Source organism: Rhinatrema bivittatum, chromosome 1 (genome assembly GCF_901001135.1).
Source record: "Rhinatrema bivittatum chromosome 1, aRhiBiv1.1, whole genome shotgun sequence".
Taxonomy (NCBI): domain Eukaryota; kingdom Metazoa; phylum Chordata; class Amphibia; order Gymnophiona; family Rhinatrematidae; genus Rhinatrema; species Rhinatrema bivittatum.
Window position 1 is genome coordinate 432,923,557 of NC_042615.1, and position 15,653 is coordinate 432,939,209.

The following is a 15,653-nucleotide window of genomic DNA, read 5'->3' on the forward strand; positions in this document are numbered from 1 at the left end:
CGATATTCCATTTATTTTGTTGTACCAAAGAAGGAGGGCTCCTTTCGTCCCATGCTGGACCTCAAAGGCGTCAACCGTCATCTGTGAGTGAAGCATTTTTGCATGGAAACATTGTGCTCTGTGATCATGGCAGTACAATCAGAGGAGTTTCTGACCTCTGTGGATTTGTCCGAGGCATATCGTCTCATTCCCATCTGACTGGAGCATCAATGCTTCCTGTGGTTCACAGTTCTGGGATGTCACTTTCAGTTTCTGGCTTTGCCCTTTGGTCTGGCCACCACTCAGAACCTTTGCCAAGGTAATGGTGGTATTTGCAGTGGCATTGAGAAAGGATGGGATACTAGTACGCCTATATTTGGATGTCTGGCTGATTTGTGCCAAGTCACTGGAAAAGAGCCACCTGGTAACTCGTAAGGTGATTTCCCTGTTGTGGGAGTTTGGCTGGGTGGTGAACCTAGCCAAGAGCAGCCTTCAGCCTGCTCAGCTACTGGAATACCTGGGATTTCGGTTCGACATGCAGCAAAGCAAGGTGTTACTACCGGAGGTTCAGATTCGGAAGTTGCTAGCCCATATCCTTCTGTTGTTGTCAACTCTGTGCCCAACTGTATGGGCTTACCTGCAGGTCCTTGGCTTAATGGCAGTGACCCTGGAAGTAGTACCATGAGTGAGGGTGCATATGTGTCCTCTTCATAGCTTCATACTGTCTCAGTGGAATCTTGAATTTCAGGACTATTTGATTCGGCTCCACCTGCCAATGGAGGTCTCCTCCCAACTGCAGTGGTGACTGAAGGCGGATATGGAAGGGTGTTTCCCTATCCCCACTGGACTGGCTAGTATTGACAAAGGATGCGAGTCTCCTTGGCTGGGGTGCTTACTGTCGGGAGCTGTCGGCGCAAGGGCACTGGAGTGTAGAAGAGTCTCTCTGGAACATCAGTCAGCTGGAAGCCAGGGTCATCCAGTTGACATGTTTGCAGTTCGGTGGCAGACTGCAAGGTCGATCAGTCCAAATAATGTCGGACAATGCAACAACCATGGCTTACATCAATTGGCAGGGAGCCAACAAGTGTTGCTGGAAATAGATCAGCTTATGGAATGGGCAGAGGTGCATCTCCAGATGATCTCAGCCTTGCACATTGCAAGGAAAGACAACATTAGAGCAGTTTTTCTCAGCAGAGAGAGTCTGGACCCAGGAGAGTAGACATTGTCAAATGAAGCATTTCAACTGATTTGGGATCACTGGGGTCTCCAGTTCCTGGACCTGATAGCAACTTTGTGCAATGCGAAAGTTCCACATTTCTTCAGCCGCAGATGAGATCCGAAGTCATTGGGGGAAGATGCCCTAGTGCAGGAGTGGCCGAAAGTCAAGTTGCTGTATGCCTTTCCTTCATGGCTCATGTTGGGCAGACTGATTTGAAGAATCAAATGCCTCAGGGGGATGGTACTCTTGGTTGCTCCAGATTGGCCCAGGTGACTGTCAGGCCGATACAGAAAAATGTGCGGGAGAGCCGGCAAGCGCCCGCTCTCCCGGCGTGCGCACAGGCCACTCTCCTGGGCACGCAATTCAGGAGAGTGGCCTATGCAAACTAGCGCATCCCTAGTGCCTCCTTTTTGACAGGAACGGCGGCTGTCAGCAGGTTTGACAGCCGACGCTCAATTTTTCCAACGTCGGTTCTCGAACCCGCTGACAGCTATGGGTTCGGAAAACGGACGCCGGCAAAATTGAGCATCCGTCTTCCGACCCGCGGGCAGATTTTTAATTTTTTTTTTTTTAATTTTTACTTTTTTTTTTACTTTTGAGGCCTCCGACTTAATATCGCTATGATATTAAGTCGAAGGGTGTACAGAAAAGCAGTTCCCTGTATGTGCCAGGATCAGTCCAGACTGCTGGGTTATGCCTCCCTTCCAGCAGATGGAGTCAGAGAAAAGCTGAAAAACACCCACCATATAACCTGGTGTGCCACCTGCGATCCCTCAGTATTTCTCTGACTCCAGCAGATTGAGAGGCATAACCTGCGGTCCTGGCTCTCTCTAAAATTCCCAGGAATTGTTCCGGTCAGGTTTGATTTCTCTTTTTCAGACAACCTTTGACTAAATCAAACTTTACTGTGTAAAAAAAAAAAAAAAGATTTTTTTTTAATTTACAGTGAAGCAGCAGCTATCTTTGGGCAGGCATGACAGGGCATTGCTCTGCCACTAATTTCCCAGAGATTTGAGTTACTGACCCGGTGAGCGGAGGGGGAAAACTTACCGGTGGGCCGGTCACTCTCATCCTTGGACAAATCTGAACTGTTTTAATTTTTCTATTTATGGCCTGGCTGTCCATTACAAGCTGACTTAAAAAAAAAAAAAGATAAATAAAGAGTAAAGTAAAATTGAATTAATACATAGCAAGTCAGGGTTCAAAGACTTTATTTTTACCTTTTATTAATTCCTCTTGTCAGCCGTTGCCTGCTCAGTGTCTCCCGGGCCTTCGGAGGGGGTGGAGTTTCACCCGGTTGCTGCACTTCTCTCGATGCTGCGTGGCAGTGCTTGTTCAGCTTGTGGAGAGCCGGGGATCCGGCTCTCCCGCGAAGGCCTCTGTTCCTGGTGTCTCCCCGGGTGCGAGGGGCCTTCACGTCGGTCAAATTCGGCTCGGGGGGGGCGGCCTTCCCGGGTCTGCGCAGTTCGCATGGTCGGCAATCAGCTGTCAGGCAGAGGCCTGCCTCGCTCCCGATCAGCGCGGGAGTGGCGGCCATCTTGCCTGCAGCTGACAGGGATGCAGATTTGTTGGAGGAGGGGGAGGATCTTGCTCCTCTGTCCCCGCCGGCCCTCAGTCCTCAATGACCGCGCGGCTTGCAGGATGCCTCGGCTCCGCCTCTGCCTTCGGGGGAGCCCTTAAAGAGACAACATCCCTTTTCTTCACAGTTTGTTCTGCTTTTACACAAGGCATATATGGAAGCTGAGGCTGATGGGGAATTCCAGCCTCCTGTCCAGGCTAAGCTTTTTAGAGCTTCCAAGGATCAGGAGAGACCTGAATCCTGCACTACACGGCAGAATCTGGGAGTGGGGTTGTTGGACCCCCTTGTTATGGCGGATCCTGAACTTTTGGATCCCTTCACCCAGGCAGGGGGTGATGGGGTAGATAAGGCCACCCCGGTGGAGGGGGATGATCCGCAGGTACTCCGCTTGTTCCGCAGAGAGGAACTGGACCCTTTAATCTCCCATGTACTCCAGGAGTTGGAGATCCCTATCCCGCAAGAGGTTTCGGATAACTCCCCAAGGGATTTGGTTTTGGCGCGTCTTCGGGCTCCCCCACAAACTTTTCCGTTCCATCCAAAGCTTTTTCAGCTCATGACCCGGGAATGGGAGACGCCTGAGGCCTCTTTGAGAGTTAGCAGGGCTATGGAGAAGCTTTATCCACTTCCCAACGATTCGCTCGACCTCCTTAAGGTTCCCAAGGTAGATTCTGCGGTCACAGCCATAGCAAAGCATACTACTATCCCCTTGATGGGAGGCACAGCACTTAAGGACCTCCAGGATAGGAAACTGGAAGTGTTACTTAAACGAATGTTTGAAGTGTCTGCCTTGGGGATACGAGCCGCAGTATGTAGTAGCCTTATGCAAAGGGCTACCCTCCGTTGGGTCCAACAGATGCTCATGGCCCAGGACCTTCCTCCGGGGGAAGTCAAGCAGGCGAACCGAATGGAATCGGCGGTAGCCTATACAGCTGATGCCTTGTATGATCTCGTTCGTACTTCGGCATGCACTATGTCTTCGGCGGTGTCTGCCAGACGACTTCTATGGCTACGGAACTGGTCGGCGGATGCCTCGTCCAAGTCTCAGTTAGGCTTCTTCCCTTTTCGGGGGAAATTGTTATTCGGAGATGAACTCGAACAGCTTATAAAGGCCTTGGGAAACAACAAAGTTTACAAGCTCCCGGAGGACAAACCCAGGTCGGGCCGCTCACCCGGTGCCTACAGGGGCCATTTTCGGGGACAGCACCGTTTCCGGGCTGGTAGGGGTTCCTCTTCCTATAATCCTCGACAATCGGCTACCCGAGCACAATCATGGGCGTATTCCTTTCATGGCAGATGACCTCAGCGTACTGCAGCCACCCATGCCTTTGCCCACAACAATAAATCTCCCCAATGAAAGGTCACCGGCCCATACCTCGGTTCCAAGGATCGGAGATCGACTTTCGCTGTTTCGAGAGGAATGGGTCAAGATTACATCAGACCAGTGGGTCCTAGATATTATAAATCACGGTTACACTTTGGATTTTGCTCGACCCCTGCGGGATCTCTTCCTACAATCGCCCTGCGGACCCCCGCAGAAGCAACAAGTTGTCCTCCAAACTTTGTCCCGGTTGAAGGCTCTAGGGGCCATTGTTTCGGTTCCTGGAGCTGAAGGCCGGACCGGTCGCTACTCCATCTATTTCGTAGTACCCAAGAAGGAGAGCTCCTTCCTACCAATATTGGACCTCAAACAGGTCAACAGGGCGTTGAGAGTACCACGGTTTCGCATGGAGACGTTGAGATCGGTCATTGCAGCTGTCCAAAAAGACAAATTTTTGGCTTCTTTGGATTTGACGGAGGCCTACCTCCACATAGGAATCCAACCATACGATCAGAGGTTTCTGAGGTTCATGATCATGGGGCAACATTATCAGTTTTGCACCCTGACTTTCGGGCTAGCGACAGTTCCCCGCATGTTCACCTAGGTAATGGTGGTAGTGGCAGCAAGCCTTCGACGGGAAGGGATCTTGGTACCACCCTACCTGGACGATTGGCTTATACGAGCGAAGTCAGAGATTCTTTGCAGGGAAGCGGTTCGTTCGGTATTGCACCGCCTTCGGTCCCTGGGCTGGATGGTCAATTGTGCTAAGAGCCAATTGGTTCCCTCCCAGGTGGTGGAGTTTTTAGGAGCTCACTTCAATACCGCTCTCGGCAAGGTTTCACTCCCTTCGGTGCGGATTGACCGGTTGATGTCTCAGGTGCGGTGCCTGTTGCCTCTTCCCTCATCCGTAGTGTGGGACTATTTGCAAATTCTTGGTTTTATGGCGTCTACCCTGGAATTGGTTCCTTGGGCCTTTGCGCACATGAGACCTTTACAGAGAGTGCTCCTTTCACGTTGGGACCCCAAGTCGGAAGAGTTTCAACTTCCATTGCCTGTACTGGAATCAGCCAGGTCCAGTCTGGATTGATGGCTAGTTCCGGATCACTTACTTCGAGGGGTGGACCTGGAGAACCCTCAATGGATAATTGTGACGACCGATGCCAGCCTCTCCGGTTGGGGGGGGCAGTTTGTCAGTCACGGTCAGCGCAAGGTCTTTGGACACAGTCACAGGCCAAGTGGTCCATCAATCGCTTGGAGACCAGAGCAGTTCGTCTGGCGCTGCAACAATTTCTACGCCTGATCGTTCACCGGGCAGTACGAATTCTGTCTGACAATGCGACCACCGTGGCCTACATAAACTGTCAGGGGGGTACAAGAAGTTGCCCGTGGCCGACGAAGCGGACATGTTAATGGTCTGGGCGGAACACAATCTTGCCCACATTGCTACATCTCACATAGCCAGGGTCGACAACATTCAGGCGGACTTCCTCAGTCGTCAGCGGTTAGCTTTATTTAATTATTTAATTATTTGTTTTGCCATTTTTATATACCGATAGCAGTAAACACATCGTACCGGTTTACAAGGAACAGTAGGAAGGCCAGGAACAAGGCACAACTGTTACATAGAACACATAAGGATAACAACTGTATGCATTTAAAAGGTAGATGGAACGCATAAGCGTTCCATCTACCTTTTAATTAGGTAGGTAATTAGGGAGATTAACAACAAGTGAATAAAACAAGGAAAATCCAGTTTAAATAATTGTATCTATCTTGGTCTCGTGATACTATGAGAGAATAGAAAACATTTCAGAAGAGGGCGGCAGATTCTATGAGAATCATATGGGCCTCAAGATGGGGCAAGGCCTAAGGATGTGGCGAGGGCAAGTGTTTGGGGGTATTACTAGAAGAATGGAGGGAAAGCGGGGGGAGGGAAAATAATTTGTTGTAAAGGAAGAGGCGTACTACTGGGCATAATTATGTCTTAGGGAGGATTGGAGTAGATCATCAGGGGGATCATATTAAAATATAGTGGATGGATTGAACATGGGACTATCTAGGTAAAAGCCTGTTGAAATAACCAAGTTTTTAGTTTTGTTTTTTTAATTTGGGTGTGAAAGTTTCTGTACGGAGGTCATGGGGCATGGAATTCCATAAAGTTGGTCCGGCCAGGGAAAAGGCTCTTTTCATTGTGATGGCGAGTTTGGTGAGTTTATGGGTGGGGAGGTGTAAGGTACCTTGGTGGATGGTACGGGTCGGTCTGTTAGAGGAATGGATTAAGAGAGGCTTTGAAAGCCAGTGCATGTTTTCATTAATTATGGATTTGTGTATGATGGATAGGGATTTGTATTGTATTATTGAGTTGATGGGTAGCCAGTGTAAGTCTTTCAGGATAGGTGTAATATGTTCTCTTTTACAGGTATTGGTTAGTACTCTGGCTGTAGCGTTCTGGAGGAGTTGTAGGGGTTTGATGGAGGCGGATAGAAAGCCGAGGAACAAAGAATTACAGTAATCGATTTTAGAGAAGATAATGGATTGGAGCACTGTTCGGAAATCAGAGAAGTGTAGTAAAGGTCTTAGTTTCTTGATCGTGTGTAGTTTGTAGTAGCAATCTTTTAAGATAGCTTTGATGAATGGTTTTAGAAATAGTTGATCATCAATAATGATTCCAAGGCTTCTGGTATGTGTTGAGAGTGGGATGGGGAGTGATGTGGGGTTAGCGACGAGGGTGGGGTTTGTTGAAATAATGAGTAATTCAGTTTTGTGAGGGTTGAGGGCGAGGTTCATATTAGTGAGGAGAAGATTGATGGAGGAAAGGCAGGAGTCCCAAGATTGAAGAGCTTTCAGAATGGAGTCTGTGAAAGGGATGAGAATTTGCACGTCATCCGCATAAATATAGTGAGTGATTCCTAGGTTTGTGAGGAGTTTGGCTAGTGGGAGCATATAGATGTTGAACAATGTGGAGGATAAAGAGGAGCCTTGAGGGACACCCTGGTTGAGGCTGATGGGGGTCAGATTCGTGATTACCTAGTTTGACAGTGTCGTGTCTGTTTTGTAGATAAGATTGTATCCAAAGTAGTGCAGTTCCAGTGATACCGATGGTTCTGAGGAGATTGAGTAAGATACCATGGTTGACAGTATCAAAAGCATATGAAATATCTAGCATGGTTACAAGATAAGAGCTGCTGGTATCTAACCCTTTGAGCAGGTTGTCAGTGAGTGATAAGAGGAGGGTTTCAGTGCTAAGGTGTTTGCGGAAACCAAATTGGGAAGGTGAGAAGATTTTCTGTTGATCAAGGTATTCAGTTAGGCGGGTGTTGACTATCCTTTCTAAGACTTTAGAGAAGAACGGAAGGTTTTAGATGGGTTTAAAGTTGGATAGGATTGAGGGGTCTAGGTTAGGTTTTTTTGAGAATAGGTTTGACTATTGCATGTTTAGAATCGCTGGGACAGTACCTTGTTCTAGGGATCAGTTGATTATATCTGATAGTGGTTTGGCGATTACATTAGGGATGGAGAGGAGGAGTTTAGGAGGAATAGTTTCTGATGGGTGCGAGGAGGGTTTCATCTTCTTTAGTATGTTTTCAGTTTCCAAGGAGGAGGTGGCTTCGAGTGATGAGAGAGATGTGATCGGTTTTGAGAGATGAAGGTTGATGTTAGTGTCGTGGGGAAAGTGGGCAGTAAGGGCAGCGATTTTATTTTGGAAGAAGTGGGCTAGGTCATTGCATTGGTTGGTGGATCCGGAGTTTGGAGTATGTGTGGAAGGGGATTTGGTGAGGTTGGAAACCATGGTGTGAATAACGCCTTAGGGTTATATTAAAGGTTGTGTATTTTTTGGGCAAAATAGTCTCATTTCGTTTTTTGTATGGTGTTTCTATAGTTATGCATAGCAAGGTAGTAGGATGCTTTCATGGCTGGTGTGGGGTGCTTTCGCCATTGTCTTTCTAAGTTTCTGAGAACATTTTTTTGTGCCTTGAGTTCCAGGGAATACCAAGGTTTTTTGTTGGAGTGGGCGGGATTGATGGTTTTTGAGGCAGTGGGGCAGAGTTGGTCGGCAATATTGAGGGTGATGTTGAACCATGAAGAGATAGCATTATCAGCAGTAGTGAGATCAATGTCGTTGATGATGTTGGAGCAAGCAGGAATGAGGTCATCTCTTGAGCATGTTTTCCGGTATTTGAAGGTGTGGGACTGTGGGGGGGGGGGGGGGGGGGGAACTGTGTGATGTTTGCCTTCGGGAAAGGGTGGTTTTTAGGATGGCGTGGTTGGACCAGGGCACGGGGGCACATGAGGGGGATTCTATGTGATGGAGATAAGAGTTAGTGAATATGAGGTCTAGAGTGTGGCCTGCTTTGTGGGTGGGGGGAGTGTATGATTTGAGTAAAATCCATTGCTTCAAGGGAGGAGATGAAGGCTTCACAAGCTGAGGATTGTGGGTGTGCGTCCACATGGAGGTTGAAATCCCCGAGAAGGATAGTGGGGAGGTCAGGGGCTAGTGCGTCTGAAAAAAATTTGATTAGGGGAGAGGAGCCACTTTCTAAGAGGCCTGGAGGAGTGTAAATAAGGCAGAGTTGGAGGGAAGTGGATTTGAAAAGGCCCACTTCATATTTAGGAGGAGTGTTAACCTGTTGGGAAATGAGTTTAAGCTCTTTCTTAGCAGCCAGGAGAATGCCCCCACCTCTCTTTCTTTTTCTGGGTATAGAGATAAAGTCGTAGGAGTCTGTAGGCAATTGGTTGAGGAGTGAGATGTCGGTGTGTTTTAACCAAGTTTCTGTGATTGTGCATATGTCTGGTTTGGAATCGAGGAGGAGGTCGTTAAGCAAGTGAGATTTTTTTCAATAAAGATTGGGCATTGAAAAGTATGAGAGATATCAAAGAGAGGCCCAGGAACTGGGTTAGAGGGGATGCCATAATTGGGATAAGCTTCCTTTGAAAGAGGGTTGTAGAGCTTGGGTAGGTTAGGTTATTTGTTCAGGAGCGATGCTTGAGGGTGAGAATGGGACGTGGGAGAATCGTAAGGAGCATTTGAAAGGTATAGCCACTTGTGCAATGGGAGCAGGGGGGTAGGTGTGAGACTAGGGTGGGAGTGGAAGAGTTGGGGGGCTGTGTGCCACCGAGTGGTTATGAGGTGAGAGAAGAGTGAAAGTAGATAGTTCGTCGGTAGGGGGAGCAGTGGTCTTTGATAAGGGGGAGGGGGATGGGGTAGAAGGAGCGGGGGAATGTTGTAGAGTAGGGGAAGCTGAAGGGGAAGCGCAAAGGGGCGCGCAAAGGGGCAGGCCCCTTAGTCTCGCTCCTTCAGCGCGAGACACCCGGCATGAGACGCCGAGGGCTTGCCTGTGTCTTTTATGTGTCCTTCTGTGCCGGATGTGAGGCACCAGGAGTGGGCGGTCCTGCAGCGGGGGCCGTGAGAAGGCGGAGAGGTGAGTTAGGCCATTTAAAGACCACGTTGGCCTCGGGCTCCAGCTCAGACCCATCGGATCCCGGAGAATGGACGCTATCCGAGGAAGCGATGCAGCTAATCTCGAGCCGATGGGGGACTCCCAGCCTAGACTTAATGGCGACTCATCTGAACACCAAGGCGTCCCGTTTCTTCAGTCGCAGAAGGGATCATGGATCGGAAGGGGTGGACGCCCTGGTACTTCCTTGGCCGTCCCACATTCTCCTTTATATGTTTCCTCCTTGGCCATTGGTAGGAAAAGTATTACGACGCATAGAATATCACCAAGGACCGGTGATTCTAGTAGCTCCGGAGTGGCCGCGAAGACCGTGGTTCGTGGATCTGGTCAATCTAGCGGTGGACGGTCCCTTACGTCTCAGTCATCTGCCGAACCTTCTCCATCAGGATCTAGTATTTTTCGATCAAGCAGACCGCTTCTGTCTAGCGGCTTGGCTTATGAGAGGAGACAATTAAGAAAGAATGGTTACTCGAAGGCGGTTATTACCACCCTTCTGAGGGCAAAAAAACCTTCTACATCCATCGCCTACATTCGAGTATGGAAGGTGTTTGATTCTTGGTGCCGTGGGTTGACTTTGCCCCCACGGCAAGCCACTATTAAGAACATAAGAACATGCCATACTGGGTCAGACCAAGGGTCCATCAAGCCCAGCATCCTGTTTCCAACAGTGGCCAATCCAGGCCATAAGAACCTGACAAGTACCCAAAAACTAAGTCTATTCCATGTTACCGTTGCTAGTAATAGCGGTGGTTATTATCTAAGTCAACTTAATTAATAGCAGGTAATGGACTTCTCGTCCAAGAACTTATCCAATCCTTTTTTAAACACAGCTATACTAACTGCACTAACCACATCCTCTGGCAACAAATTCCAGAGTTTAATTGTGCATTGAGTGAAAAAGAACTTTCTCCGATTAGTTTTAAATGTGCCACATTCTTGCCTTTTTACAGGACAGATTAAGGAAGGGCTTGGCGTATAGTTCACTCCGGGTGCAGGTAGCAGCCTTAGGCTGTTTTCGTGGTAAGATTGATGGTACTTCCATTGCTGCTCATCCAGATGTGGCACGGTTCTTGAAAGGGGCCAAGCACTTGAACCTCCAGTGTGCGCGATATGTCCATCATGGAGTTTAAATTTGCTTCTCCGTAGTCTTTGCGGGTCTCCCTTTGAGCCTTTGAAGCGGGCCACGTTGAAGGATTTAACGCTTAAGATGGTGTTTCTAGTGGCTATCTGTTCGGCTAGATGAGTTTTGGAGCTCCAAGCCTTGTCATGTCAAGAGCCTTTTCTGCATATTTCTGATTCCAGGATTTCTATTCGGACAGTGCCCTCATTCCTTCCGAAGGTAGTTTCGACATTTCATGTCAACCAGTCTATCGAGTTGCCCGCATTCTCTGTTGAAGATAAGGACCTGAAGAGGCTGGATGTCCGTAGAGTCCTTTTACAATATCTATTGGTTACCAATCCGTTCAGATTGTCTGATCATCTTTTTGTGTTGTGGAGCGGCCCTAAGAAAGGATCTAAAGCTTCTAAGACTACTATTGCACGATGGTTGAAAGACTGCTTACATATATCATGGGCGCCCACTACCAGAGGGCCTTAAGGCGCATTTCTTAGGTCACAAGCAGCGTCATGGGCGGAAAGCCAATGCGTTTCGCCCCAAGAGATTTGCCGGGCGGCCACTTGGAAATCATTGCACACATTTGCTAAACATTACCGGTTGGATGTCCGGGATCCGAAGGTGGATTCCTTCGGCAGCAGTGTGCTCCGTGCCGGATTCTCCAGGCCCCACCGCTTTTAGGGCAGCTTGGGTACATCCCAGCAGTCTGGACTGATCCTGATACGTACGGAAAGAAAAATTAGTTCTTACCTGTTAATTTTCATTCCTGTAGTACCAAGGATCAGTCCAGACGCTCACCCATTGGCAGGAGAGTCCGTACTACAGTTTATATTTCTCTTGGCAGATTATTTCGCAGACTACGTATCTACGCGACACAGTTAGTGTTATTTTTGACGTTCCTATAAATTGTTACTTCAATAGGTTTACTTCTAGACATTTAAGTTTGACTCGGTCTAGTCATTGGTTGCTGAATTCCAATACAATAAAATAGTTATATTAACAGCTATTCATTCTGCTTTGATATTGATTATACTGAGGGTTCGAAGGTGGCACACCAGGTTATATGTTGGGTGCTTTTCAGCTTTTCTCTGACTCCATCTACTGGAAGGGAGGCATGACCCAGCAGTCTGGACTGATCCTTGGTACTACAGGAACGAAAATTAACAGGTAAGAACTCATTTTCCTTTTTTTCTGCTTTTCTGTACACTTCCCCGGTGCCGGCCGAAATTAACGCCAGCCTTTGGGCAGGCGTTAATTTCTGAAAGTATAAAGTGCGGCTTGGCTGCACATTTTACTTTCTGTATCACGTGGGAATAACTAATAGAGCCATCAACATGCATTTGCATGTTGTGGGCACTATTAGTTTCGGGGGGGTTGGCTGCGCGTTTTCGACGCGCTATTACCCCTTACTGTATAAGGGGTAACGCTAGTGCGTCGAAAACGTGCATCCAAACCCGGGCTAACAGTGCGCTCCACTGTTATAGCAGGGACCTGTCCTTCACAAAGATCCAACTCAATATTGTCTTACAGAATGGCCCTTGAACGGGCTCGCTTGCTGAAATGGGAATACTCTGTGGCAGTGATTTCCACCTTGCTAAGAGCTTGAAAGTTCTCTACTTCCCTGGCCTATGTGTGAGTTTGGAGAGTATTTGAGGCTTGGTGTGAGAATAGAGGTACTCTTTCTTCCCTAGTCAAGATTCCACTTGTTTTGGAATTTTTGTGGGATGGATTGTATAAAGGGCTCTTAATTTCTTAAAGGTACAAGTAGCGGCTCTTGCCTGTTTCAGGGGTCAGGTAAATGGTGGATCCTTGTCGGCTCTTCCTGATGTGGCCCGTTTTCTAAAAGCAGTGAAACCTCTTCGTCCTCTTTTGCAGTTTCCGGTGCCCCTATGGAGTCTTAATTTGGTCTTGGATTTTTTGGCAGGGCCTACATTTAGACTGCTGCGAACTCTCTCATTGCAGTTGCTGATCTTGACAATGGTGTTTCCTTGTGCAATTTGTTTGGGTTGTAGGGTTTCCGAACTGTAGACCTTGTCTTGCCAGGAGAAGTTTCTCCAGGTGTCTCCAGGGGCAGTACAGCTGCGCACTGTTCCTTCCTTTTTACTGGAGGTGGTCACTGAGTTTCACTTGAATCAGACTGTCTCCCTGCCGTCTATCTATAAAGAGAGAGATGAGGAGGAGTATTGTCTGTTGCGACCCTTGGATGTCAAGAGACACATTCTCAGGAATTTGCAGAAGTCAGATCACCTGTTTATCCTTCACGGTGGAACTAGACAGGGAGAGCCAGCCTCGTGGGCTACAATAGCTCGCTGGATTAAGGAAGTAGTCACGGCTACATACGTGGATGCTGGGAAGCCATTACCTAGTCAGATTTGGGTTCTTTCCACTCGGGCAGAAGTTTGATTGTTGTCTTCTGTCAACATTTGCTGAGAAAGAGAGAGATGAGGAGGAGTATTGTCTGTTGCGACCCTTGGATGTCAAGAGACACATTCTCAGGAATTTGCAGAAGTCAGATCACCTGTTTATCCTTCACGGTGGAACTAGACAGGGAGAGCCAGCCTCGTGGGCTACAATAGCTCGCTGGATTAAGGAAGTAGTCACGGCTACATACGTGGATGCTGGGAAGCCATTACCTAGTCAGATTTGGGTTCTTTCCACTCGGGCAGAAGTTTGATTGTTGTCTTCTGTCAACATTTGCTGAGCTGCAACGTGGGCCTCCTTACCCACCTTTTCCAGGTATTATCACCTGGATGTTCAGGCCTGGGAGGACACGGCCTTTGGGCATGCGGTTTTGTCTGGACCGCGGGCAGCCTCCCACCCTGTTCAGGAGAAGCTTGGGTACATCCCACTTGTTCTGGATTCATCTGACTGGATACTAAGAAATGAGAAATGACTACTTACCTGATAATTTCCTTTTCTTTAGGGCAATCAGATGAATCCTGCTTCCTTCCCTCAGCTGCCGAATGATTGCATATTGATCCTTCTGTGTGCCTACGTGTTACAGGGATTACTGGTGTTACTCCAGTCCCTAGACTAGAGTTGTTATGTTCTTCAGTGAGCTCAGTGGTGCTTGATGGCTGTTTTTAATCAAGTTTTTTCTAGTCTGTCCACAGTTGCTTTCGAAGAGGATACCAGCAGGCTGAGGTCACTGCAGGGGTTCATGTACTGTGACGTCAGCTTGCTCCGTCTCCTTCTGCTGGTAGAGGTGCATAACCCACTTGTTCTGGATTCATCTAATTGTCCTAAAGAAAAGGAAATTATCAGGTAAGTAGTCATTTCTCATTTCACACATAAATATGCACACACATACACACTCAGAGATGTGAACACTCTCACACACACTAACACGTATACTTTTTCAAACACCCTCTCTCACAAACACACATTCTTTTTTTTCTGTCTCCCCAGGCCCCATTACCTCACCTCTGCTTTTCCCCCTTGAGACTCAATCCAGCCTCTCCCACCTATTCATCTGCTGCTGCCTCTTCCTTCGTCCAGCCTACACGGGCTGATGTCTCCAGCCTGGATATGTCTTCCTCCCTCCTTCTGCTGAATCAGCCAGCACCCAAGATTCCCAGTGTTTCTCTGGGGTCCAGGAGATCTCTGCAAAATACTGGAGATTTAAGAGAACTGAGCTCTCTCCATGATATAATCTGACTGAGGAGCTGATTTCACTGAGAGTCCATTTAACACAGTTTGTGAGAGGGGCTGAGGGTGTCCTGTTTGCTGTTCCAGGCATCGGTCACATTCGGTGACGTCGCTGCTTATTTCTTGGAAGTGGAGTGGGGCATTGTGGGAGAATGGCAGAAGGAGCTGTACAAGAAGGTCATCAAGGAGATTCACGGCATCCTCAAGTCATGCGGTAAATATGCATTTTCTATTTTATTGGTGCCAGGGCCCTTAGGCACCTAAAATTTGGGTCCTAGCTTCTGGTGTCAGCCTAAGTCCAACAAGAGCTGCTGTAGCTCTCCAGGTCCTAGTGAGAGACACCAATGCTGCAGGCCCGGCACAAGATGCTCCTCTGTGCTGTAAGACAAAAAGTCTTTGTTAAACTAGATATTCATTGAAGACCAGCTGGAGTCTGTCTCTTTTTTCTCTACAACAAAATCTGGCATAGAGGAAGGAAGGATTTACTTCTCATCTCCATCTATGTAAGAGCTTAATATGTTAGCTCTGTACTACATAACTGCTGTACAACAAGTAACCCTTCCATGTGGTAACACAATGTCACAGATTAAATTTCCCCTTTCTCCCTCTCACTGGCCTCTGAATAATTACCATTATATCCCAGGACTTCAGTTTTCCTTTCAGTTGGGACTCCTCCTCCCTAGCAAGGCACATGCTGGCAGAGAAGGTTTTCACCTGCAATGCCCCCACCTAGAAGTGTCATGAATAGAAATCACAGTACCAAAACTCCTCCAAGGTTTTACCTTAATCAAGTGGCAGCCTGCAACTGTCTCTTCTCACCAAGCTTTGTCACAAAAATACACCCACAGATACACACACACAGATATATACACATTGCTCTGTCAAAAAGGAAACAGATGAAACTCCCAGGGGCTCTCAAAGTACACATTTGAAGTGTAATTTTGCTGTTTTATTGGCAGGTTATTCAATTCTTAATCCTGATATAATATTTAAGATTAAAAGGGAAGATGAGAAATATTTCACTCAACACTGTGAACTGAAGGGAAAAGAAAACATGAAGGACCCCACCTTTAGTAAGTAAAACTTCTGGATTTAAAGGCTTTTGCATTTTCAGATCCCAGGAGAAGGGTCATTAACTTCAAAACTTTGGAGACTTAGGGGCCCGATGCAATACAGTGCGCTCAGCCAAGTGCACTGTTTAACCCGCTGTCAGACGCGGGTTAAATAGGCGCTAATCCACCCCCTAATGCAATAGGAGGATTAGAGCCTATTTAATGTGCGTCCGACGCGGAGTGAATGAGTTAGCGCTCATCACATGCAAATGCATGTGAAGGAGGCTA

The 15,653-nt window shown here is 47.8% G+C and overlaps 1 protein-coding gene across 2 annotated transcripts in view; it reads left to right on the forward strand.

Annotated features, from left to right (window-relative positions):
* Nucleotides 1-15,653, forward strand: part of LOC115092963 (zinc finger protein 567-like) — a 1,005,854-nt gene that overhangs the window by 52,591 nt on the left and 937,610 nt on the right. For both annotated transcript variants that reach the window (XM_029604491.1, XM_029604483.1), the window contains 2 exons: nt 14,401-14,527; nt 15,273-15,386. In XM_029604491.1, coding sequence (XP_029460351.1) covers nt 14,401-14,527; nt 15,273-15,386 — 241 coding nt within the window. The remainder of the gene's footprint in view (nt 1-14,400; nt 14,528-15,272; nt 15,387-15,653) is intronic.